The sequence below is a fragment of the Phalacrocorax aristotelis genome, chromosome 3 (assembly GCF_949628215.1).
Source record: "Phalacrocorax aristotelis chromosome 3, bGulAri2.1, whole genome shotgun sequence".
Classification (NCBI taxonomy): Eukaryota; Metazoa; Chordata; class Aves; order Suliformes; family Phalacrocoracidae; genus Phalacrocorax; species Phalacrocorax aristotelis.
In genome coordinates this window covers 69,307,049-69,334,519 of record NC_134278.1, presented here as the reverse complement: position 1 = coordinate 69,334,519, position 27,471 = coordinate 69,307,049, and the positions used below count along the sequence as shown (strand labels likewise).

General features: G+C 37.3%; 2 protein-coding genes across 5 annotated transcripts; one reads left to right on the top strand and one right to left on the bottom strand.

The window, feature by feature from the left end:
- Nucleotides 1-449: 449 nt before the first annotated feature.
- On the bottom strand, nt 450-27,471 carry TFB1M (transcription factor B1, mitochondrial). Of its 4 annotated transcripts, none has more exons than XM_075087891.1 (8): nt 27,412-27,471; nt 26,456-26,613; nt 24,769-24,920; nt 21,027-21,135; nt 19,105-19,256; nt 13,977-14,096; nt 3,478-3,605; nt 450-794 (listed from the first exon to the last, which is right to left on the bottom strand). In XM_075087891.1, exons 1-8 carry the CDS (start codon nt 27,462-27,464, stop codon nt 533-535), a joined length of 1,134 nt encoding a protein of 377 aa, XP_074943992.1. In that variant the 5' UTR covers nt 27,465-27,471; the 3' UTR covers nt 450-532. The 4 variants fall into 4 exon arrangements, with proteins under 4 accessions (XP_074943992.1, XP_074943993.1, XP_074943995.1 ...); XM_075087892.1 differs by having other exon boundaries at nt 27,392-27,464; XM_075087894.1 differs by lacking the exon at nt 27,412-27,471 and adding an exon at nt 27,198-27,292.
- CLDN20 (claudin 20) lies at nt 9,654-10,847 on the top strand. Its single transcript, XM_075087895.1, has one exon. The coding sequence runs from the start codon at nt 9,654-9,656 to the stop codon at nt 10,311-10,313; it is 660 nt and encodes a 219-aa protein (XP_074943996.1). The 3' UTR covers nt 10,314-10,847.

Sequence of the window (27,471 nt, the reverse complement as noted above, 5' to 3'; positions counted from 1 at the left end):
GTGTTAGCAGACCATGAGGCAATCTGTGCACTTTTATCATCCTTTAAGCCAGTCACTTGAGTATATTTATAGAAGAGTTTTGGCTTTTGTTTTTTAAATTACTCTGCACAGTAGGATGTTCCAGGATAAAAAGAGCACAAAAATCCAAGCACTGTCTTACATGCTGAAGTACGAAAAGTATTTTTTCTTACGTTTCAGTAATGCACTTTCAGCCGTACAAAACTCAGTTATTTCAGAAGTATGCCGACTTAATTACCTGTCTCACAACATACCTTGTTCCCGGTATGTGTCCTAGCCATGGCCCTGAAGTAACAAGAACCTTTAGGCACCTTGTAACTGGACTGTCTTTTCACTTTTGTCTGCAGCTGAGTGGAACAAATAAATAAAATGGGAAAGCCCTCTCTCTCCACCACTTTCTCAAAAGTAATTCTTCCATACGTGCACAGATGTAGGAATATATAAACCTCCTTTTATTGGATCAGCGTCTCTAGACCAACGAGTTAAAACTAATAAAGAAATTAGCCTGTTGCAATTACAGCTGATTTTTCTCTTCAGTCTCTTCAGGCTGACTGGTACTTTGAACTGAATTCCTCACCGCCTTCTTTTGCTTTAGTTCTTCTCTGTGGTTGTACACAAAAAGGCTTGGGTCTTCATCGCACATTTTCCTGTATGTATTGCACAGATTTCTAAATTGTGACATGGAGAGCTGAAAAGGACGCAGAGTTGGATCAACATTTGCTGTCATCATCAGCTGTTCTGTTCTTTTCAAACGTCCGCTTTCAGGAAACAAGGTCCTAAAAGGTGCAGGAAGAAGACAAACAAATTAAAACAATTCAGACAGACAATTCAGTTCCATTAAGAGTAAGAGGATCCTCTTGGGAATTTACTTAATAGTAAAGCAATGTTAAGTATATCATTGTTTTAGCTCTGGCGCTCTTAATATAGTTCATTAGCTAAGCAAATGGAAATGTATAAGGGCAAATGCAAATTATGACAACACAGGAAAGCATATACATACATTGTACATTAAACACATGCATGTTGATGTTTGCTAACATTAAAAAGAGCTTTGGGTATGGATATGGGCACAGAGCCTTCTTAGCATTAGCCTCTTACTTAGCAACAACAGCTTAAACTGTGCAGAACACATCAGAGCCAAACCATATGACTTTCTTTCAGGCTAAGTGTTTCATTCCAATGGGAAAGATATTCTTATCGCTTGTCATTAATACTGTAATTCCAATGCCAGGAAAAAAGCCAAGAAGGAGAAAGAGTAGTTAATTATCATTCAGTTTTTAATATTTAGAATTTGGAGAATGTGCCGGGAGGTCTAGATTTTGTTTTCAGCTCTGTCACTGTTCATGGTCATATCAATTCATTTACTCTGTGGCCAGATGCATTAGCACCTCTCTCTCTCATAAGTTCCCCAGATTTTAATGAATAGTATTCAAATGACTTTTAATGTCTCACAAAAATGCATACTACAAAGTGTGAACTATTGAAAGGACTAGCTCTTCTTAGCAGTAGTTCTTGAGTCTGCAACGGGTCAGGAAGGCAGAAAATTTGCACATGGTTGATCTGCATGTCTCAATTTTCAAGTGATCTGCCTCATGTATGTATGTATGACAAAGACCTAAAAATGCTGTGCATCTAATATAGGAACCCCCCATCCCCCAGCTGTGTTTTGCAGGCTGGCTGGACAACCTAGTCAAAAGGCTTTGTAGAAGTAAGTGATGGCTCTTGTTGGGCAGGCAGAATACAAAGTTAAGACAGGGTATAAAATGATAAGGGAAGGATTGACCTTCTGGGAACAACCTGGTTTGAAGTGTGTGCTACTCAAGGCCTTGGTCAAAAATGCCCCCATTAGTTCAGCATTTAAGTTAGCAAGGTTAAACTAGATCAAGCTTTATTTTGATTTCCCTCTTCAAGTTATTCTCCCCTTTGATTTGGTAGTTAAAAGACACACCTGGAGCCAAAAATGTTAATGACCTTTTATATAGAGGCTATAAACCATCTTATAAGTGTCCATGAAGAGCAACTTGAACTACAATATTTTGTTTCATGGACTTAGCTTCATCTTATATGCCATGTCTCTCCCAGATCCCAGAATTTGCACACAGATGTAAACTGATACTACTACCCTGGTTTTATACATTATATACAATAGACAGGGAGCTAGATACCTTATAATGAACTTAATAGCCTTGTTTTACATCAAAATTTGCTATTTTTTCAGGTCAGCTGAAGACTAAGAGGATTGTGTTTCTTAGCTGCCTGCTAGGGCAGCTGCTAGGGATATGTGACGTCCAAAAGTTCAGATTCCCCCTCCTTGCCTCAAAAGAATGTAGAGCAGTTATTAGCAATTTGAGATTACATAGTGTAAACTTTGGCAAAAATATTCTACGTAATGTAGATAAGCTGACTGCGCATGCCTTCTGCATACATTGTCAACTGAAACTGGTCTTTCACACCCCCCCCCCAGCACCCTGTAAATCAAATACAAATCGATCTAGAGTTCGGATACCTCATCTTTTCTAACCACCTCCAAATGCATGCTCAAAACTTAACACAGGCAAATCGGTACTCATTCCAGATCCAATGTCTGCATCCCAGACATCAATGACATTCACTGTTTCAAGCAGAAAAAGCAGAACTAGAGGCAAAATTCTATGTTCACCTTTAAAATAGTGACATGTAAGGCTTGTAGTTCAGTAGGGTGGCATCCACCCTTATTCCAGACTGCATCAGAGCCCAAAAGCATACTCGGCAAATTTCAGCTAGGCCAAGCCGCAGCAGCGTGCCTCTAGTCCTAACCGCAGTTCCGTCACACATTCTACAATGCCAAACGCTGGGTTTTCCCCACACCAAGTCAGACCTGTGGCCATGCTAGAGTTTTAACAGAATCCTTGGTGAAAAGACTGCAGGTTTCTTACATCAGTTAGAGAACCTAGTAAGTTCCCACAAGTAAGACATGGGGATTTTTAAAGTCAGTAAGAAGTCCATAAAAGGGCAAGTACAGAAACAAGAATTTGACCTTTTGACATTATTCCCAAATAAGTAAAATTTCCCACAGATGACGTCTTCCCTCCTCACACTGCCACCTTTGGTTCTGAATGTTGAGACTTTCATTTTTTAACCCAACTAACAAATGCTGTAGTTTTTGTGGTTGGTGCCTTTTTTTTTTTTTGTTGATCCCGAGACAGACAAACTACTGGAAACCAATTTATCCTACGAATTTTAACAGCTTCAACTGCTCTAATGCACAGTAATTATTACATCATTACAGCAGAAAGAGATTCATCTCATAGTGTTGTGTCCAGAAACCATTCTGAAATGGAAAGATCTGATGAACTATGATGACAAATTGAAAAAGGGAGGAATAAAATCAAATGCATAGCTACAAGTGTTTCTCAACTGATTTAGTAGCTGATGTATTACAGAAACGGTATCTTAAGAATTTTCATTAACGATCCTTACTCGATCCCGCGGAAGCAGTATTTTCTTCTAAACTGAAATGCACTTCGAACCACTTTTTCTACTAGCTCAAACGGCTGCTCTATCTTTGGTTGCACCAATGGAGTGAAATGCACCACAGCCACATCCACCTAGAAAGAAAAGAAAGACAAATTTGAGTAGATACATTCCTCCGAGACACATTATTTCTAAGTTAACCACTTAGACATCAGGAAACAAGCAGAGCACAGGAAGACGTTATTGTGGCAGGTAACACGGTCGTGCAGTGACTAACGTCGCAGTATTTGAATATAAAGATTTGGCTTAACTTTCGAGGGCTTACAGAATATTAGTCTGTCTTAGTTATCTACATATTTCCAATTAGTTCAGATACCATTACTACTAGTACAATTTTCCCCATGGCACTTCCTCCATCTAGAACAACTTCCATGTAATCTGTGAAGTAATTAGCACTTCTTTCTTCAGATCCTTCCACAAGACAATTCTGACATGATACACAAATTAGACAATATTCAATATACAGGCTGAAGGGCAACCAGAGAAAATTGGTATTATAATTAGAAATCAAACTCATTCCCTATATGGTTTCTGTTGCTCTAGGGCTTTTCTAAAATGTAAGCCAAGGAATTACTTTTCAACATATTAAGATTTTAAAATTCTAGTCTATTTAAAGGAATGGTAGGTAGAAATATAAATTTGCGTTCAGTTTAAGTGACCATACAACTCTGTATTTACACTGTGTATCACAGTTCACCCAAAATTATATCTGAATGCTTCTGCACACATCTCTTTCAAGCTTGTTTTATTCTTTGAGTTCTAAAATCAGCTTGGTTCACTTTCCCTGTGTCTGAAAACAGAATTAAGTAACATCATTCCTTCAGTGTACACATATATACATATAAAACACATAAAATATGTCACGCAATTATATAGATTCTGTATTACACAGAAGTGCCCTGTATTCAGACTTCTGTATTACAAAATAGAGGCTAGGGTCAAAATCCAGGTCTGGACAATATCTAATAAAGCAGTTCATCTTCCAAATCAGACATTAACAATAATAAAAATGAAAAATTTCTGTGGAGGTGCACATTAAGAATTTGTACAAGTACTGGTACTGAATGGCTACAACATTTTTAAGTGCCAGACTTTTAAAAATACTCAGTCTCTTCTTAAAAAAAAAAATCTGCTAATATGATGGACAACCATCCATCTGAAAGTCAATACTGGCATTCATAGAACAGCTTCTTTCTGACATTAAATTGAAGATGTGCTTGTTCTGACTGAAATAAAAGATACAGACCTAAGAACAGCTTCTGTTCCAAGCACACTCTCAGTGCACCAACTGTTTGAGAAACCCCAAAAAAACTTCAAAAAACGAGAGGGTTTTTTCTACTGGTCTAACCAAAACTGCTCTAAGTTTGTGGGGTTTTTCAAAATCAGTTAAAGCGTAGTAAGCTCTGATGTGGACATACTCTTCTGGCACAAAGGTGCCATCCGTCCATGTTGTACTTCCAGTGGGAACACGTCAGCTGTCAAGTACTTCTACCCAGTACGACTGCTTCAACAGCAGATGTACTGTATTTGCTTTCAAGAGAAACAATGAAATTCAAACAACGTAAGTTTTTCATGTAGACAGAACTTATGAAGCTGAACAAAAATACTGGCCAGAGAAAGGAAAGAAAATTCTGATTAATGGTGCTGATGAAAAAAACCACAGCAAGTTTCCAGTATTAGCACTGCTGGTCTCAAGTATATGTTTACAGATAGTGTGTCTTCTCTACTTTTCCACCTTTTCTGAAAGCTAGAGTCAATAAGACAGATAAAATACTTCAATTACTAAAATGTAAAGACACAAGAACTTAATTAAAAATGGGTGACAAAGAAAACTTGACACATGTAATCTGCAGTGAAATGCACGTAAATGTATTTTCCAGAGCAATTTATGAATTTCTCATGTGTTGGTAGATTCTACCCTCGCCACAGGTTGTTGCTACCTGTCAGGAAGACCACAGGAAGGCAGCAAAAACTTGCGTCCACATTCAGTGTCAGAAAAGTTTATCTTTTTGGACAGGGCAAATACGTACTGCACACAACCAACCAGCTCCTTGCACAGAAATACTAAGGGCTTATTTGCACACATAAATGTTTACCTACATTTTTGTCAAGAAATAAACTGAGATATTTCTCCAAAAAAATTAGGGATAAGAAAACCACCAGAGACCATTTGTGATCTCACAGTTGCCTCAGTTTTGCAGAACTGCTTATAAGGGAGATGTAAGGGCTCCCTGGGAGCCGGAGCTGCATCTTTAACAAAAATGTCTGAAGGAAAACAAAAAAGAACACAATCTAGAGGCAGTGTACAGTTTAAGAGAAAAACAGCTCAATTTGCAATCTCAAGGCCAGTGGGCAATAATTTCTGCTTCTGAAACAAAACACAGCACTTTTCAGCATTTGTTCCATTATAGACGCTGTTTTCTTTGGACCCCAGGAAAGCTGCCTGGTTACCATAGCAACAGATACAGGGGAAAGCTTTTCACTTGTAATTGGCCACTCCTTTAAAAATTATACATGCTATTTTTCCCTAACCTTTTTAGCATGCATAAAATAGAGAGTAGAATTATGAAAACCAATACAGACTACACAACAGCACCTAAAATATACAAGTTAATTTGCAGATAATTTTATTAGTAACATTTTCTTCCCCCCACATTAGAAATATTTACAAAATAATACTCAATTCTTACAAAATAATGAATATGAAAATTATTCAACTGATATATACTAAACCATCAATAGTACAGCAATTATTCACCCCTTGCTGTTTTAGTGTATGAGCACAATGAAGGTTTATGTTCTAGCAGGGTAGGAGGAACACATGACAGAGCACAATTTAATTCAGAGAAGTCCGCTGCCTTGCTGATGAAATCAACACCCAGAATAAGCTGAAACAAGACAATTTTTACCAACTGTTGACAATAAAGGTCTTACGATGGGCAATACATGTCTCTTGCAACAGGGCTGCATTAAAAGCAAACCCACATAGTCTTTTTCAAGCTGTAATTTACTCATAGGGAACCCAAACCTAAGCAGAACATATTACAACTTCATTAAAACAGGCTGCTTGAGACCCTGCTAAGAAAATTCTAAGGCAGCGCTTTCACCAACCAAGTGCTCAGTACCAGCGTGTCTGTCTACTACAGACAAATGTTAGGTCTCACACCAGATATGTGTACCTCGCAGTGATTTTGTTCTGATGTGAGGGTTCCATTTTGGTTCACTTCCAGCAGAAATAACTGCGCCTCTGTGCTAACAGCAATAATCTAATTCCTGTAATTGAACTCCATTCACAGCAGGCTCACAAACAGGATCACAGGAAACCAAAAGTCAGGTACAGGACCTATGGGTGTATCACTGCTGCAATCAGCAAGACTTTCCTCCTAACTTCTTGATTTCACACACCAACTTGTCGAGGGCACTTCTCCCATGTGCTGCAGTTACCATATAAGCCTTATTAGTAGCTTTATTCCTTCATTCTTTTACACAGACTCATGCAAAGGCAGCAAGTTACAGGATGACCTACAGAAGGCTAAGGCTATCAAGAAGAGATAAGCAAAACCTGTAGTTGAATAGAAATGTCCTGCTGTTCCAATTACACATTAAAATAAATTGCATAGATCTTTCCTAGGAACTTTAGACTCTTAATAAGATTATCTGTGATGAAAAAGCCCCCAACAACCCACAAACAACACCCTCTGGCTCTGGTTCTCAGTTCAACTTAAATGAATCCTACCCGTCCCCCTCACAGCTCCCCTCCCCCCAGTCCACAACTCTACAGTTTCTGGATTCTCCGGATTTTACTCCTTTTAATCATTATTCACAGTTTTCATCACAGAGCCTGGATATCATTATGTATTTAGGACTAAAAGTCTCCTTGTGTTTTTCTCCATAATCTCTTTGCTTTCCCTTACTGAGTGTTTGTCAAACAAAACTCATTAAACAAAGTACTCCTTTATTCTCGGGTAGATGGAACTAAGAGAGGGAACAAACAGCAGTAATGCACTTGCTGTAGAAAAGAGAAAAAAACCCCAACATTCCAAGAAATTTTGTTAATACATGCCGATAGAGTTTTTTATGAGCAGGGAGAGTTCCATTCAAGAGAAACTGCGTTTATCCAGGTCATCTACAGTGAAGAAAACATCTCAGACCTCACACCCAGCAGTAAGTGCTATGCAAACAAGAATGAAACATAACTGTATTTTTTATTACTCTTGCAGTGCTTATACTTGAATTTATCATGCCTTTAATTTAGTTCATCCCATTAAATGTAATGTATGGCTACCATTTGCAGTGGTTTGTGTTTATGTCTGCATGTTTGTATATGCTGAAATTTTAAAAAAGAAGCAATGAAAAAGGCTCAGATCCTAATAAGGTGTTCCAGAATATGCTTTTGAATCAGTTTTGAGCCATGCAGACACGTCAGTACCTTCTGTAAAAGGAAGTTAAGCCATCATTCCTATGGGCCTGATAAAGCAAATGGTATGTATTTGCCAAAGCAACAGTCTAAAAAACTGAAAGGATTTGGAAATAGGCAGGTCTTTGAAATAAGATTTTAAAAATGAGTAGTGTTAACATTCTCACCTTAACTATAAGCATTTTTAATGTATATATACACACACACACTGGACAGAGTTCGCACATCCTTGAACAATTACCTGACCTAAGTACAATATATAAATTAGAGGATTACTTGTTATGTGGTGCCAGTAAAGACTGAAAGAATACGTATTGATCAAGACCTTGTTGTCTTATGTATAATGAATTGAAATATGAGTACAATGCTGCAGGTATTGTGTTCCACTTACTTCAACTTTATCCCCTATTATTATGGCTTTTCAAAACAGTTCTACTGCTAAAGACCAATTTTAATATTATTGTTCACATTTCGATAGAATGTCTTAGAAAGCACAATCCAGACGGACAACCACCCTTTCTCTATTGCTCTGATAAAAGACAAACCTACCCATTATACAGCCCCACTCAAACGGCTGGGCACCATTTCTAATCCTTGTTACAGAGGTTTCAAACCATTTTTCTTCATCTGCTATCCCAACAGTCCAGCTGACGTTATCAGCAACAGTTCTGTCTTCCCAGGTGCACAGTTACCGTACTGCCTAAAATGTTCTCATCTGCCAAATGAAATTTGACTCTTTGTGCAAGAATCGCAGGGAGGTTTTTTAATGAATTTTTAAAATTGCCACTTCATGTCAAATTTGCAAATTATTTCAGACAAGTAAGTGACTGATTAAAAAAAATGCACTTACACAACTGAGTTGTTCCATATCAGTGGTAAAACCAGTATTTTATTTTATAGACAAAAGCAGATATTCACTCTTATGTCTTGCTCAATACTACTGCTCTAAATCAAGGACTGACTGAAAATATAATCTTGATTTAGAAAAGTCTCATGACTTAATTGTGAAAATACTGCAAAAAAACAAATTCAATCTTATTCTCTTTCAAAAATATGGAATTTTCCAACAGTTATTAAACAAAAGAACAGACAATATTTAAATAACTTAAATAAAGGGTTATCTTTAACCATACTTTAAACAAAAGATGATCTTATCAGAAGTTCATTGTTATAAAATAGTCAACAGGAGCTGACACACTTGAAGATACTTGAAAAGTACAATATATTTCCTGCCACAGCATTTTTCACAATGACTTCTGATCTGCAAGTTTCTAATGTTCCATTTACAATGTGTATTTGTCTAGTAAGCCTGCAATCTGTATATCATTACCAAAAACAACTCCAGTAAAATAAGTTTTGCTTGTCGGCTTGCAATCATGTATGAAAAGGCAGCAGCTCCTTCTTACAAGCAATTCTAAAACACTGTCCGTTCACCATCATTTATGTTCAAGTACCTTGTGTACAGCTGCTCAGCTGCTCTCATCTGCTGCAGGGTCATGTTCAGATATTCATTCAGATAGCTCTGATTTTAAATGCAAGCTTTTTTTGTTTGCTGATTTCTTTTTCTTTCCCCCTCGCACTTCGCCTCCTCCCCCTTCCTCGCTATTACACAGAAGGCTACAGCCTTGGCTACGAAGCTACCAACCGGTTACTCTCATTTACAAGAGAGAAACGGGCAGACAAAAGGTGACAGCAGATAATCATCATGGCATCAGCAAGTCTGCAGTTCTTTGCTTTTATTCTGGCTTTGTTTGGTGTTTTTGGAGATATCACAGCCACTTTGCTACCAAACTGGAAGGTAAATGCAGATGTCGGTTCAAATATCATAACAGCTATAACACAGATGCAAGGACTTTGGATGGACTGCACCTGGTACAGCACTGGGATGTTTAGCTGCACCCTGAAATACTCCATTCTCTCTCTCCCCATCTACATCCAGGCTGCACGGACCACCATGGTACTGTCTTGTATCCTGTCAGCCTTTGGGATCTGCATCACTACAGTTGGAATGAAATGCACAAAGTTAGGAGGGGACCCTGACAGCAAAAGTCACGCTTGTTTTGCTGGAGGAGTCTGCTTCATTATTGCAGGAATCTGTGGATTAGTACCAACATCCTGGCACATGAGAGAAATTATTTCAAATTTTCTGGACCAGACCATTCCTGAGAGCAGTAAACATGAACCAGGAGGAGCGGTTTATACAGGATTCATTTCAGCAGGGCTTCTGCTTATCGCAGGTGTGATCTTCTGCACTTCCTGTTTGAAAAAGCAGCACGGAGCATGGATATACCCTTCAAAGCAGCACCAGTTCCCATCTACAGAGCAGGAGAGCAATGCAGGTTATGACCTGAAGGACTATGTGTAAATACAGTTATTTCTGTCCATTGAGGCTTTTTTGTGCTAAATGTAGTTTATTTCAAAGAATGTGTAACATAGCCCTTAACTTGTCTTACATCCAGATTGCAGTTATGTTCAGGCAAGGTATTTAATTTATAGCGGCATCCACAAAAAGAATGAAGTAGGAAGCAATGCTTAAGTCTGCCTCAAGAGTACTTTTTTTGTTGATTTTTCAAACCATTCTTTTTGACTTTCCAAGTAACATTTAGTGAAGAAAAAGGAACTATTTTAAAACATAACTGACAGTACAATTAATGTACTGATGGCTTGTTACAGCAAAGATGCTTAAAAACTAATTGGTTTTGATGTAGCAAATCAAGCTATCAATAATATATAATGTTTCATAGTGTATTTTACTTTTTTATCTTTAATTATGATGCAAAGAAAAAAAAGAAAAACCAAAACACCCTCTGTTCAAGAAGCCCAATTCAATGTTTTTTAAGTAACAGACACACATACACACACAACCCCCCAAACAAAAAAAACACAAAAAAATCCCTATAGCTCCAAACCTTAGCTGCATTGTATATTCTGCGTACCAGGCTGAAGAATCAGCTGTACCATTCAGATTTTGCCAAAAATGGCTCCTCTGCCCCAAACTGCCACCTGCTGTGGGTTCAATTTATTATTGTTTAAGAAATGTCTACTGGGCATTCAGCAATTGCTACTCATCTATCACTGCACAATGAATGTTACAATTGAGGAGCAATACAACAACAGAAACGTAACCATGACTATGAAAACACCTGCAAACTGTAACACACAGGATACAAACTAAATAGCTACGTTCCAGAAAAACCTGGAAGCGTTCTGGCTTACACTTGCTCAAAGTAACTTTTACCAGCTCAAATAATACAGCTACCATTTATTGCCTTCTACATTTCTGGCCTTCTAAAAGAACCTTGTCTCTCTAATTATTCCAGTAGGGTCTGTTTCAGGCCCACTCCCATGTATTCTCTTACTGTAAAACGTAATATACAATTGCGATGAAAAGGTAGCTCTTCATTTAAATTGATTTTCGTAACCCCCTTGCTTTGATTAATAATCTTAGATCCTTTAACCTTTTCATTCAACACAGAGTTGTTGTTTTGTATTGGTCATGGGCAGAGTAGGTTTCATCTAAATGCTTCCCTAAATGAGAATCAAACTGATGTTAATTTGCTATAGCATGGGTAAGGGAATGAAAAGGGGATGATACAGACCTTTAAATTTAGGAATATGATAATGCTGGATGAATCTTTCAATGAAACTAACTGCTATTTATTTTGCACACTTATATACAACCTTCATTTCCCATATTATTAGCCTGAAATTCACTGAAACAGTATGAAGGGGCCTTAACGTTATATGTATAGTTTGTTGGAAAAAGTAAGAACTTCTGTTATAGCATCGGAGAAACTGAAATGTCTTACGCATCTAAAATGTAAAGAGTCTATTCTAATATACATAGAATGGAGTTACATCTTGTTTGTATTACTGCTGTTATGTAGCCATTTTGAGCTTCCTATGTATTCATCAAGGAACTTGTTTTGTACTACTCCTAATGCTAGTATCAGCAGTTACTCAGTACTGCAGGCACTTAACTATAACCAAAAAGCCAAATTTTCTTTGCTTAGCCACAATGCTATGTAGCACCATTCCATTCCCTAAACCAAGTCTTCTACATCTCAACATTCACAGGTATTGTTGGGAGTAAGATTCCTTCATTGCGCAAATGATGTAAACAACTCATGCCCAAAAACATGCATCTCCACCTTTAATAAGGGGTTTGAGATGACACTAAGCCATGATCATTGCTGGGTATGTCAACTAAAACTAACATTTGTAAAATAAGAACCAAAAGTGTTTTTCCAGGAGGGCATAAGAAAAAGGTAATAATTGCATACTATGAGTAAAATGAAGTATTCATTGGTTACATAAGCAGCAAATTTTTCTTCCTAGAACTTTATATAGAAGTACCTGAACTTCTTTGCTTACCTGTGCAACAAAAATCAAGCACTGAGCCACTTCATTCACAATATGGTGCAAGAGCTTTCCAAGAAAACAAAGATTTTATCAGGAATGGTAATACCTAAAACTACAAGTCAGTCTACCGCTAAAAGAACAGGGACAATACAGAAGATGAATCTACAACAGGAGTTAGAAGAAAACAAAGTATAGCGAAAACAGTTGCCAGGTCTGTGTGAAAAATTTGTACTTTCTGCTTTTGCAATATAAGCAATATATTGAATAAAAATATGCTCTCCTTTAGTGGTACTGCCTTCTTCATTCAACAGAGCATCAACTGACTGTAGGATTTGATTATACTAAGACATTTTTCACAACTCGTGTTACCTCTCAGTCAACTGTGGCCTTTTCAGTACAGGAAAACGGGAACATCAGTTTTAGCTTCCCAATTCTGAGACAGAGACTGCACAAGACTTTTGAGCTCTACTATGCCCTCAAGTTGTATCCACCACTACAGAACTGGAATTTTGGCCTTACTGAACACTATTTCACTTATTTAACAGTGCTATGACATCCTGAAATTATATTTCATTCAGCTAGGAGACAGGAAGAAAACACCCACCATCAAAAAACACAAAGCAAAAAATAAGATGTCTTAGGCATGGTCATTCTTCTTCACAACCGACTGCTGTCATGACTAATAATTTGACGTGTTTGAACAGTTACTTGCTCAAAAAATACTAACAGAATTTTAAGTCTTCATCAGAAATATCCAGATAGAGGCCTTAAAATTCATTGTGTTAAAAGAGAGAGAATGACCTCCCAAAGTTTCTCAAGGGATAAGCCTGAAAGCAAAAAGACCAAGAGACAAGACTATGATAAGGGGAAAGGGAGCTGTATTTATGAGCTGAACCAACCAATTTAAGAGGGACTTTTAGAAACTGCAAGTTCATTTCTGAAACAGAACAGTAAATTTCTACATGCATTCTTCTTGTTCAAAATGCAATTTCATTCAGTAATTCTTGATTCCTGTAATCATAATGGCTATTAATAAAAAACAGTGCCAGTAGATAAGAGGACAGCAAAGAGACTGTTCTCTGCTCACTAAAGAGCAGACAGGAGGGAGAAACGATTGTTACTTTTTTAAACAGGCAGTGGGATGTAGGTGACAAAGTGCTAGATGGAATAGGAGGGAGTTACATATGCTAAAGATGAGTAAGGTGAAACAAAGATTATAGACGTGGTAAAATTAGAGATCTTTGACAAAGATGACAAATGAAAAGCTTTTATTTATCGGGGTCTTTCAAAAGACCCATCAAATTTTGTAGGCACAATCACCAAACTGTTTATAAATGCAAACCATAGAACAGCAGGCCTTCCAAAGATGCTACAATCCTAGCAGATTATCCTGTCATTAAATCCTAATCTCCCTCTCCAGAAACACCCAAAGAAGTACACTGATCTTGCAGCTGGGCTTGAAGGTCAAAGACAAATTCTGAGGAACCAAAAATAAAAGCATCTTCTTGAAGCAAGTATGCTTCGTTTACAGGAATATCACATCACACCACTTCATAGTATGGAGTTATTGAACTAGGGCACCCAACTGTGTTCCTTACTCAAAATCAGATATATTGCTTGACTGACATATGAACAAAAAAACACAAAGAAATACATCAAAACTTACATCTGGCTTTGGAACAAAGGCTTGACCTGGGATTATGAAACAGTTCTCAACAGTGCAGAGATGCTGAGCCATGACAGACAGTCTGCTACGTTGCTTAGCTCCTGGATTAGCTATAAGCCTCTGTTGGAGAATCAAAACATGTGAATCAGTGGAACTGAATTGACCAAGTGGTCAGTTTCATTAAAGCTTGATTTTCAGTATAACCAAAGGCAAATACAATTAAAAAAAAAGATGTTAAGAATATTCTAGTTCACCTAGAATTCTCCTCCTCCAGTGTAGCAGCAGATCACGAAGACCCCATGCTAATTTACAACGTCAGTCCTGCAATCAAATGCACATGAAAAGGAGCTTCTTGAACTTCTGCAGAATTTAATGAATGTCAGAAGAATTTTGCATGGGCAAAAGAGAAATCTAAAACTATTCTGACTGCAGGATTCAAAACAAACATAACACCAGCTGACAGTATTCTCACATCCTTTCCTTCCACTGTTTCTGTATCAAATATTACTATATTTTCTCCTTCAATATGAAGCAAAGCTCCATAAACTCAAAATCAGAACCCAAGATTTCTTCATTATTAACCAGTCTATGCTTACAATATATACAAGGAAGCTGGATCTACTTTACCTAAATTCAGAATACCTAACAGTAAGAGCACTTAATACTTAAAGCTCAATTTAGTAATTCTCTGCTTTTCCCAAGAAATTTCTTACAAAGATTATCAAAAAAGTATCCTAGACAGAGGTTTTCTACACTTTCGTGACCTGGCAACAAACATGTTCTGTGTGTTTTGCTAGCACAAACAAGATTTAAATGTAAAAAAGCACTCAATAAAACAAGCCTCAAATGGTAAAAGACATTACACAGAAATAAAATTTTGAAGATTCCTGTTCTTATTTACCACTACCTTAATAAAAATAAAAGATGAAAACAATTTTGTGTATCTGGTAACATCTGTACATCATGTAACTTCAGATGAAAGGCCTACTCATGAAATGCTGTCATGCTTATTAAAACTGTCCCTGAAAAAATAAAATTAAACCTATTGCTGAAGTTTTAATTTTTTTTTAAACACCTCTCCTGAAAGGCAGTTTCAGTATCACCTAGAGCAAATAATATACTTTTCAATGAAATTTCAAAAGAAAGCTCAGTGATTCTTTTTGCCTACATCAGCATTTAAAGCCACCTTCATTAGTGTTTCAGAGGAAACCTATTAAAAAAAAAAATAAATCTATCCACCATCATCATTATTCTCTGGAAACAAAACAGGCTGCAAAGTCTAACAATGTAATCAGATATGCACTTCCTTAACCTCTACAGTGGAAATGAAACAGACCTAGTGGCAATGCTTGTAGTCCTTCCAATGCCAATTCAAACAAGCCAGTCTTTACTTCCCACAAACACAATCTAACAAGTCTCAGGTAGTTAGCTCCTGCTTCTCAGCTACAGAAGAGATAACATCCACCTCTGGGTAGCAACACCTTAAACCACTTCAACCACATCAGCAGGAACATACCTGTGTATGGCACTGCTCAAGGCACACAAATATGCTGAGAATATACTCATAGAATAGAACCACAAAATGGTTTGGGTTGGGAGGGACCTTTAAAGATCAACTAGTCCAACCCCCCTGCAGTGAGCAGGGACATCTTCAACTAGATCAGGTTGCTCAGAGCCCTGGTCCAGCCTGACCTTGAATGTTTCCAGGGATGGGGCATCTACCACCTCTCTGGGCAACCGGGGCCAGTGTTTCACCACCCTCATCATAAAAAATTTCTTCCTTATATCCAGTGTAAACCTATTCTCTTTTAGTTTAAAACCATTACTCCTTGTCCTATTGCAACAGGCCCCACTAAAGTTTGCCCCCATACTTCTGTAACCTGACCTATTTTTGTAGGTTTTTCCCCCTCAGTTCTAAAATTTTTCTCTTTTCCTACTTTTAAAATATGGATAGCAACCTGAAATTACACTAAGTAAAAAATACTGGAGTTCAGCTAACCAAGGTAACATTTTTGCATCAGCTATTAAAATTTTGGCAAGGCATGAAGCAAAACCAAGATTCTGAAGTCTAACCTGGAACACAGTCAAGGCTTGACATCTCTTCTAATGCTGCTCAATATCAGCCACTCTCAGTGACTACCTCAGGAACAACTATTTGTTTTGTTCTTCAGGAAGCTATACCATACAATCGTGCTTTTCATAAATGCATATTACAACCCCATGATCAATGAATTTGCAAAACCTGTCACAGGAATTAACCTACACGAAGAATTAGACCATCAAAGCTGACCATATAAAGGAATATTAAACACATTTTAGTACACAAGCCACTTCCTGCAAAACAACTTTTTTAGAACTTAAGTATTTATATTTAACCTATATCACTTATGAAAACGTATGGTAATTTTTCTTCTGTTTGCTGCTCAAAAATCTTAAAGATTTTCCACTTAATTAGCACCTTTTGCCTAGTGTTCTAAACAGACAGCAGTGTTAGATACAAAATGATTAAGTATTCTGCTATTCTAACATGCCTGTCTTCTTGATATCTAACAGTTTAGCACCCCACCTCCCAGCCTGCAGATCATGTTGGCAGAGCATTTCAGGCGAACTACTCTCTCTGCCCAGTTTTACTCAAAATTAGAGGCTGGCAAATATCTTCTATTTAAACTGAAATGTGACTCATTTTAATGGAAGTGGGCCAGGAAGTACCCAGAAAATTCTTATCCACAAAGTAAGTAACAATTTTACAAATTTAAACTACAGAGAGACAAAATTATCTGCTTGACACATCAATGTGTCATTTTTACTGCTGTGACTATCTGGCCTTACCCTCCCAAATAGGTCTCAGATTTCAGTATATAACATAACCACTAGTTCTCATCAACAGTTTTAACCAATGTAATCAAATGATATCAGAACAGAGTGGTCTGTAGTAATAGGCCTATACTGGCATTAACCCATGCCAACGTAGCTGTGCCGCAAGCAAACAGAAAAGCAGGAAACCACCACCAGCAAAAAGGCAAAAGTATCCTCTATCTCTTATACTAGCAAAAAGGAGCTTGGCCACAAATAACACAGCATGTTGCTTTCTTACTGTTAACATCACATTATCCTAATTGATTATAAAGCACTGGCTCCATTAACGTGACAGCATCTTACCTTTATGCTGAGTTTATGGCACATACACTGAGATTTTGATATTTAGGCTCTTAGAAATATCCAGTGAGGACAAACTTTTGAGTATCAGACATTTTCCTTTTAAGAATATGATTCCACAGATACATCAAAGATCAGTAGCAACTTATTTTCTGCATTTCACTGTTCTCTATTTCCTAGCACTGAATATGCCTGTATATGCCAAATTATAATGGCTAACTTAAGCGACTCCAGAGGCCCAGAAAAGAGACACAGACTTTGATTATCATCCTTTCTCCTAATCCTAAAACAAAATAGTCTCTCTCAAACAGGTTTTTTTTATGGTGTCAAATCAATTATGGAAACGCAAACCAGAAACTATGAACAATTTTGTCTTTGGTGGAAGACCTGTGTTTAAATAGATGGAAGAACATGAATCAAGATATCCCAGAGTGTGAACTCAACAACAGTTAACCCCAATTCATTGCATGACCTTGAACAACACACTCAATTTCCTAGTGTTTCTAGTACAAGGAACTTAAAGAGCCCATGGTATTTTGCATCTCATTGAGCTATGCTGGGTACAGAAGCACCCTAATCTGCATGTCACGAACGGCATATGCAGCTGGTTGCAGCTATAAAAAGTACAGCGCATATTTATGCTCTCACTCAGTGCTAGGCCAATTTTTTTCACTGCTGTCACAAAACCTTGCACCTTACCGATCATCACTTTGCATTTTACATCATAGTCCATTAGCCATATTTTGCAACAAGACCTAATCTCAAACGACATGAAGTCCTCCTGGAAAACAGATCTGGATTTTTTTAATGCCTGAAACTGCATGTGCTCAGAACTGAATTAAAAAATCTTGTTTATTTCATACTAAATGTTTGTCCCTGGTGTTCTCTAGAGCCACCTACTGGAAATACTTCAGTACTTGTCTTGAATCTTGATTGAGGGGCTAGAGTAATGACAGCATTAATATTGTTTTCTATGGCCCCAAAAAATGACAGCAGACATGCACTTGCATATATGATTATTAGTAATTTACGTACTGAAAGAAACACAGTAAAGTTTTCCTATTAGGCTTTTTAATCTTTCAAAGTAAAATTAAAACAACACACACATTTAGGTTGCACACAGAAAACCAGATATTTAGAAACACTGGAGTAATTAGATGGAAATTCAGTTTTCAGACTGATGTGCAATTACTTTCTTTTTTTTTTAAAGCAAGTGAGATGTTCATAAGAAGCCATATTGCTTTCATAAATACAAAGCAAAAAGTCTTCCAGCCACTATGCTATGGTATGTTTCATGCAACGGCAACAGAAATAAACTGTTAAGTCTGAAAGCATTGTGAAGTGAGTCAACCTAGTATCAACTGTTCTAGAATTAACACTATTACACAGCAGATCAGTTTGGCCTTCTTTGAGAATCTAACTATTGAGACAAAGCAAAATCTCAGTTTGCTCTTGGACTTGCTGTGCCAGAACTCAGATCGTGTCTTTTTATACACACAAGACAGGCAGCAGTCCATTAACAATTCTGGTATCAAGTCTCATTCAGAAAAGCCAGAGTCAGTTTCCATGGTCTTGACAAACACTCCCTGTATTTTAAGTGTTTAATCACAACTGGAAATAACGATAACCTTCTATTTTTCCTTATTTCAAGGAAGGTGTCTATGCTGTGGAATCTATTCATGTCAAAGAAATTACACTTCAGAAGAGAACAGATTAAGTACCTCAAGGAAATATATCCCTCCATAAGAAATAAATAAAAAAATTTCTGTGTAACGGAAGGATCAGAGCAGATTATTAACTCAATATTAGAATTTATAATTTGCAGCCACACAAACTAAAACTTGAACCAACTCTTTCCTCTTTTTAAAGCCAAATAATATTGGTTTTTTACTTTTAAACAAAAGATTGCATTTAAACGATTTTTTGTTCATTTCAGCATCTGTAAAATTTTGGGAAAACGCTAATGTCTTACCTCTGCAACTTCCTTCTGAAAAGTCAACGTCATCTGTGTCCTGCCATAAATAAAAGGTCCATCCTTTTTGGAAACATTCTCAAGCCATTTGATGATTAGCGGAGTTGAAACACTGAATGGCAGATTCCCAATGATATGTATATCTGGCGGCTCTGTTAACATTTGATGGGAGAAAAACAACTCTCTAAAAGTTTTGGATAAGATTTTGCCATGAAAGAACATGTAAGAAAGACAGATACGTGCATATAAACCTAGACTTAAAATATGAAAACAGTTTTCATCATGCCACACCAAAATTATGCCTTTCCATTTATACTTGTCTTACACTGACAAAACTGTGTAACTATTCTCGGTAATTAGATGAAAAAAAGTGGTTAGGTTTGGTTCTCATTTACATTTGAATAAATCAGTAGCTTTCAGCTGATTTTCAGCTGATCAGTAAATTTCAGCTGAGCTACTCCAGAATAGCAAAACCGTAACAACAGCAAAACCACAAGTGTTTCCATGATTTTAAACTAACTATTAGGTACAGAGTAAATAGCCACACTCATCCTTGTGTCCAACATGTTCCTCCCAGGAGGATTTTACTGAGTCTTCAAAATCCCCAAAATAATCTCCTAACTCAACATAGACAGAGCTCTCATTCCGTATAGAGTCCTCTGAAATCAGAAGGTCTTAGAGCAAGTACAAGACTTAGCCATAAGAAGCGATACGAACTGTTCAATTATGTATCGTATCAGTATATATGTGTTGCGTAACACAAAGCAGGCACTGCATTAGCAGGGATCCTCATGTCTAAGCAGGAGGGCGATAGACATGGACAAAACAAAAACAAGTGTGTTGTTTTTTAGATGCTACAGCATTAAATAACATGAATAAGAGATGATAATGTCAAATTCAAGCTGGTTTTCTAGCACACTTTATTATGCACCTTTTAGGCTGTGCTATTTCTGGTATATTTGTGGTATTACAGGTGTTATCAGAGATGGCTAAGTGTCTTTCTGAAACCCACCAGCCTTTCAGATTTTCATATGGCAATAATACCGAAAAAAGTATATGTTACCTCTAATTAGTTACCTTCAAAGACAACAATGACTTGCATGCTCAAGACAGGTAAATTTTTAAAAACTGCACTACACCTTCATAGACGCATTTGCTCAGAGTTTTGTTTTGTGAAGCACTTACCTTTTGCAATGAGGCAAATATGACATGGAATTTTTCAAGGTGAACGTAATGCCGCAGGGTGTTTTGTGTCTTAGGTCAGAAAGCAGTTTACTGTTCTTCAGGCACTGCATACAGTGACTCTACCTTAAATTAAGAAGTTTGAAAAAGGGGCCTGGAAGGCCATCTCTGATTTATCTAACAATATTACATGTTTTAAAAGGGACGTGAAAGAGAGTCCTAGAATAACCTCAGATTTGGAAAAAAAAAAAGTCCCAAATCTCTAATTAGATTCTATTTTTGCCAAAAATATCCAGCTGAAACCAAGGCACTGAGAAAAGTAAATTTTTAAGGGTAAATTTCCTAAAAGTTTCAAAGCAAGTTACAGAAACGTCTTCAGTGGCATGACAGCAGTGGTGGCTTCTGGCTTCTTCAAGAAGAAGCAGCTGGGAAGAAAGTATACTGTTTGATTTGCTTTTATACTTTCCAAGAGTCAGGACACCCTAAGGTTAATAACGGCAAAGCTCCTCAACATTGACTAAGGTGAATGTCACACAAATGCCACTGTTTTGTTTTACAAGAGGAAGATGATTCTCTGTTTCCTTCAAGAAAGGAAGAAATTTAGCTTATCTCTCTCTTCTTACCTTCACAACATACTATAGGGGAGTAACACCTGCACTGAGTGAATTCCAACTATATTACCACACTTTGGACTAATTCAGAAGCCTTAAAAATGAAATAAATCAAATCCAAATACTAACCGTCCTCCCAGTTCTTTTTTAAGTGCTTTGGGAAAGCCTTGTCCATCTTATATGTCAGGATATCTCCATGAACAATGCGCACTTTTCCTGGAGCTGCTTTGGATAACATCTGTTTGTAATCAAGCAAGCAGAATTCACAGTGAATTTTAACCAAACTGATTTCCAGTTTCAGTCACAGCAGGAATGAAATCATTGCTATGTATTTATCTTCAATATACAAAAAAACCCACAATAGCAGGTAAAACTGAGCACACTATTAGTATTTACTTTCAAAAAGCAAATACTGACAAAAAAGTTTAACGTGTCATTCTGTAAATGCTTACTATTCACAGCTGTAGAATTCTTAATAGGGAATTTAAATCTGAAAAGACTGCTAAGAGCCTTTTCAACAACCATAATTAACAAACCCCGGGGCCACTAACAGGACTCCACCTGATTTAAGTAATAATGCAAGCAGCAGGTTTTGCAAAGTTTTTAGATCCATTACCTATGGAAACAAGGCTCATATTGTTTCTCCTGACTCCCTGCAGCTGTAGGGTCTGTTATCCAATTTTAGCCATACGTAATACAAGGCTGCAGAAATATTCGGTCATTTTTAATCTTACATAAAAAGGGGGGGAAAAGATTCTCTTAATACTCCCTGTAGCGATCTGAACTCTCACCATTATAAACCAAGGAGTTCTCACAAATGAGGAAAGGAGTAGTAGCAGAGAAAAATCTCAAAAATTTGTTTCTTTTTAGACATTACGAAATCCACTCTGTTGTCCACCTCTGCAGCTTATCTAGTATTTAATAAAGGCTGAAATGCAAACTCAGAACCAGCTGTAATTTGATGACCAATTCTTTCATTTCTGGTGTCAGTTTACAAAATCAAATTAGTTAAGTTTTCTCAGGTTATCCTAATCTTTCTCTTACAGTATGAAACTATGCACAAATAGCACAATTCAAATGCAAAGTCAACTTGTACAAAGATGACTTTTGGGGATATTTATTGTTCATAAATCAGAGTAATGAAAAATGGCTTAAAGAACAATTTTGCTTCTGCACAGAAATCCAAATCCATAAACAGTTAAATGCTAGTGGTTTAACTGCTGAAACAAACTGCTCAACATTGTTGGTTCCATCTTCAGTCTGAATAGTATTTATATGCTTAGGGACACAATCAGCCTTCTCATACCGTTTGAAAATGTTTGCACGAATTTTTTTTTTTTTTTTTTGAGTAAAAGTTCTTTTTTTTTACACTATCAAACCAGCTAAATTTTGTATAGAGAATTAAAAAAAAGAATCTCAACTAAAACCTAAGTGTTCCTACAGGTTTTAAAAGTGCAATTATTTCCAAACAGAAAAAATAAATCTAACCTCCACCTCAAACCACTTAATGGATTTTTTAGCATTACATTAGCAATTATATGGCATACAAATTCACTAATCTGCCATGATTTGTCAAATCTTTCTTTGAAGCTGCTATAAATACTAAAGCAGGATGAAAGATAATGTAAGATCAATAAAGTTACAAAATAGTATAAGAGGAAGCAGACAGCTGCCTACATAAAAATGGATTATTAACATATGTTGTAATTTTTTAAATAATAGTTTTCCTGTCAAGAGGAGTTTGGGGGTTTTTTAGTATAACATAATTGAGAGCTGCATTTAATCTGTGAGCAGAAAGTTACAGTTGTGTATTTCTAATTTGAAATAAAGACTCAGCAACCCACTGAAACTTTCTCCATTTTAAGGCCAATGTGTGCAGCCAACACAGTTCCAGGAGCCCTTGTGCACCAAGCACACGAGCCAAGTGATTCTCCATCATACAGATCCTCTTGTTCTTCACACAGAACCAAAAGGGCACAAAAAAGCCATAAAGGGCATAGTTTACAAAATGAAATGGCATTCCTGGAAGAATTCTATATTAGATTGATTCTCTGGCTGAGAGGCCCCCTTCTCTCCTCATAAATCTTTCCAGGCTAACAACTATCAGGGCATATGGCACAGGGAGGTTGTGATTCTTTAAGAGTGAGACACAACAGACAGACTCTCAGCTTGTGTAAACTGCTAGTCTGTACACATATGTTCTTCACTATATTTTGGTTTTGCAGTAAAGAGGATCCTAACTTCAGTTTTGTGATAGAGACCACAGCCTGAAAAACAGCTAATGAAAAATGCTGTATGCTTTATATCAGTGAGTTTATAAGTATCTAAAGAGACATTTTTAAGTAACAGTCCCCAATTGTTATTTTAATCTCTGACATTTTCTGTTATTCAAATCTCAACCCTTTTATAAGCATTTGTTTTTGATAGAGCTTTTAATGGGAAACAAGAAAAAAAAAAAAGTATTACAACCCACATTATCACTAAAGAAAGACTCATTCTGTTATGTGTCATCTTATTTGGAGGGGAAAAAAATACCAGATTTAACACTAATGGATGCAACATATTTCTTGTTCATTCCCATCTACTGTTACAGAGTTATAGCAACTTTATATTTAATAACCTCATTCAGACATATTTATTTCTACTGTGAGGAGTATGCTAATTAAAAATAATGACTAGCATTAATTCACTTGAATAGTAAAGATAATTACATACCAAAAGCTCATTATAGACCCTGCAAAGTGTACTTTTATTCATAGAAATCTGTTGTAGTGGCTGCATTTTGGAAGATCAGAAAAATTGTCTCAGTACTTAAAAAACTCTGTTAACTAAAGAAAGTATAATTTAATCTCAAATCTCTCCAGTCCCAAAACAGTTCCTAAAATCTAAAACAAAAATGCAGATTTGCCACCACTCAAGACAAGTGAAAACAAAGTTTTCATACTTCGTAAGGTAAAGGTGACATACTGTAAATTATCAATGTTTAACCCTACAAGACATAGTTAGGTGCATATTCAGGTTTAAGGATATGCACGGTTTCATCGGTATCTTACATTATTATTGTCCTACAAAGAGACAGGACCAGCTCTCACGTGAACTACCTATTAATTTTCACTGCTGATTTACCACAGAAGACACAGGGCAATAAGGAAAGCCCTTTGAATTGCTATGATTTGAGGTTGCAGAGGCACAAGAAAACAGTCAAATCTCAAGAGATTTTGGACTCTGTTTTTCTTGCTAGATTTATGCAGCCAAATCCCATAAATGTGGAAACTTGCTAGCAACACAAGATGTTATTTGAAAAATGCCACAATGACTTATGAACTTATACCAACTTCAAAAGAAAGGAACCAAAGTTTAAGAGGCAGGGTTTTTTAACTGTAAGATAAATACTTGCTTTATTCTTCTGTATCTGGTTGTTAATCCACAGTGAACTATATTAACTGAATATATACACCCACAATTTTATAAGCTTTAAAACATAATTATTGGGATTACAGTGAAAAATAAGATCGAAAGACATTATGTTCAGCCTTTAAGCCACTATTTCACCTGCATCGACAGACCTTTAAAGCACCTGAAACATCTCAACCTGAAAAAAATAGGCAGGCCTCAGCCTTAATTCAACTGCAGGATCAGGTCCTGAAGAGACAATGGGTATTTAAATGAAAAGGCATATGAGAAAGCAAGAACAACTGTTATACTCTGTATTTTCATCTTCAAGCAAATGATAACTCTGATTTAAGCCAAAGAAGCAAACCTATTTGCAATGCTGAGATCTCAACGAGACACCTGGAACCTTTCTGTATTCTTAAAATGTTCTTATTCACTGTTGTGGATACGTTTATGGAAACTATTCTCTAGATGGTACCTGCAATCCTGGAATAAATCGGGCATCTTTTTCAATTAAAAGGAGTTGTTCAACACCAGCACTGAGAATGGATCTGGTAATTCCTCCTGGCCCAGGGCCCACTTCGCAAACATGGGCATTTTTCAGCTCACCAGCTTGTCTCACTATCTTGTCTGCAAGACACAAAGAACATACTAAGCCTTTGTTCTCCAGAAGATCCAGCTCACTAAGATAAACTCATTGTTCATTGTTAAAGCACAAGCATGCTTATCTCAGAACAGACACAAACAGTGACACATCCCAGTTAAATGATCACATGCCTGCCAGACTGCACAGAGTTCAGATTTGTTTCATGCAAGATACGCTCAACCGTTTTAAAAAGACTATTTTCAGTTTAATGTCTTTAATATACATCATTGTTCATTACAGAATCAAAACAGTATTATTTCTTATCTGTAAACTAGCAGTACTATTCTCCTCCTGCAAGTAAGCACTTGTGTTCAACGTCCCGAAGTGTCACTACTTATCCTTACAAAGGTGTTTCACTGCAGTACCTCTGTTTCAAGGAAAGTTAAGAAGCAGAAAAGATACAGTGAAGCTCTACCAAGACTACAATATGTATAGAGCAATTTTATGAGGGAGGAGCTGGAGTAAAGTAAGAGTTGGAATACAGGCATCTGTTAGTTATAGAAAGCCGGACAGTTGAACAATAAGGAAAAATGCCTGTCCATAAGTGGAAGGATACAACACTGGAAGGCATTACAGCCAGGAAAGAAAGCTGATTCAGGACAGAAAAAAAAGATTAAAAATGTAGCTAATGAAACAAAACGTTCCTTAGGAAGCACGGAGGGAGGAACGCTGAGAGAAATTATGCTGCTCGCTTCCTAACTTCTTAACATGCCATAAACATCAGAAATACCGGAAGACTTGTCTACTAATAAGGTTTTACTAAATGCATGCAGACATCTTTATTCCAGGGTAAGAGTGTAGTCATTTGGGAAGTGGAACTGCGTTTCATGTTCACATCCTAAATCTTTATCAGCCTGAATCTTCAAATGTAATCAAATTGTCCACTACATGAAGCTGACACTGCATTTATTATTGCAACACCCAGCCACCACTAGGACGGTAAAGAAAGTCACAACTGATTCAACAGTGCCAGCTTTGTCACCCATTGCTGACATGAAGCTGGAGAAAACTGAATTGTTCAGAACAATGTAACTGGTTCAAGAAAGCTAAAACATTTCTGAGAAACTGAGACAAATGACCCTCCTAACCACAGTATATAGTAAATTAAACTACACAGTGAGTTACAGTACTTTCTATGATACAGAATAATCTGAAAAAAGTACTCATTTTTGAGTCGAATTTATAAACTGTAATAGTACCCGGATGGTAAAAGTACTGCTAAGGCTTGGATTTTTACATTTCAATCAATAGCCCGTATTTTATACGGGAATATAGTTTCTACCTAAAAATTAATCTGTAATTTTTAAAGAGACGTATTTTCTAGGAATTTACAAATAAAATCAATTTCTCTAAGCCAAAACTACTTTTAAATAAGTCTTTAAAGGTTTACCATTAAGCTGCCATTAGTTTGACAGATGTCATCATGTGAACATCATCTCCTTAGCTAAAATCTGGATTCTGAAGAAAACCAGAATAAATGTTTTACAGCAGCTAAAAATATTAGAATAAAATATTTAACCTGTCAATCGCAAATCCAGTAGAAAGTTTTGGGAAAGCTGTTTCTGTGCTTTAAGACGAAAGAGTTTGATAATCTCTCCAACAGTTGGCAGGGGAGGCAGACGGAAAGCTGCCGCCTTTCCTGGGACAGCCATAAGACAAAACTCTTGTTCCTTCCTCCTAGAGACATTGAAAAGATGATTATAGTATATGCAATAAATTCTAACACGCTGAATATTAAAAATGCTACTAAGTTAGTAAACCGATACATGATTTACAAATCATTACACGAGTGCTAGACTTTAAACATCAGTATTTTGACTATTGTATACAGCGCTTATATGCTCAGGATGTATTTATGCAAGCCTTGTTTTGTAGCTTTGCTGAAACATCAGGTAAAATAAAACCCTCTCGTGATTGTTCAATGTCAATCTGTCATTACTTTAGAAAAGGATCATTAAGGATAATCTGCTTGAATTCACGGCATCGCATACAGGCAGAATGGGTTTACAGTGTCCCTGGAGAAGAATTAAAGATTTTTTTTGTATTACTCAACACCTGCTTTCCTAAGCAGAGACAGAGATAGGAACCCCGAGTGGAAACAATGCCATTAGCTAATTTTAAAAGAAAAAAAAAATCTTTCAACTCCCAGCACTAAAGACCGGCACGTCCCGCCCCTCCCTGCTTCCACCCGCCGGCCCCGCCCCCCCCTCCCCCCCGCGCGAGGCCCGCCACCGCAGCGCGCGTGCTCCCAGTGACGGCACCCGGCGCGGCGGCCCGGCGGCCGGCTGCGCAAGCGCCGAAGCCGTCCGCATGGCTGGGAAGCGGGTGCGCGCAGGGTGCAGGGGAGGAGCGGAGCGGAAGCGCCACGCGGCCGCTCGCACTCCTCCTCCTTCTCCCTCTGTTTTTACTAAAAAGAAACCGGAGAGCCGGCCGCAACGGCGCTGCGGGTCCTTACGGTGTAGCGGGGGCGCTAACCCGGAAAAGGAAGCGCCGCTCCTCTGCCGCGGCGCGTCCACATGAAGGCGCATGCGCCTA

Excerpts from the sequence above, each read along its gene's own strand:
- CLDN20 (XM_075087895.1), top strand. The coding sequence starts at position 9,654 with ATGGCATCAGCAAGTCTGCAGTTCTTTGCTTTTATTCTGGCTTTGTTT.
- TFB1M (XM_075087891.1), bottom strand. The coding sequence starts at position 27,464 with ATGCGCCTTCATGTGGACGCGCCGCGGCAGAGGAGCGGCGCTTCCTTT. Across the intron at positions 14,097-19,104 it reads TTCAGAAGGAAGTTGCAGAG|AGGCTTATAGCTAATCCAGG; the intron begins GTAAGACATTAG and ends ATTCTCCAACAG. Across the intron at positions 3,606-13,976 it reads CCTTTGTTCCAAAGCCAGAT|GTGGATGTGGCTGTGGTGCA; the intron begins GTAAGTTTTGAT and ends TTTTCTTTCTAG.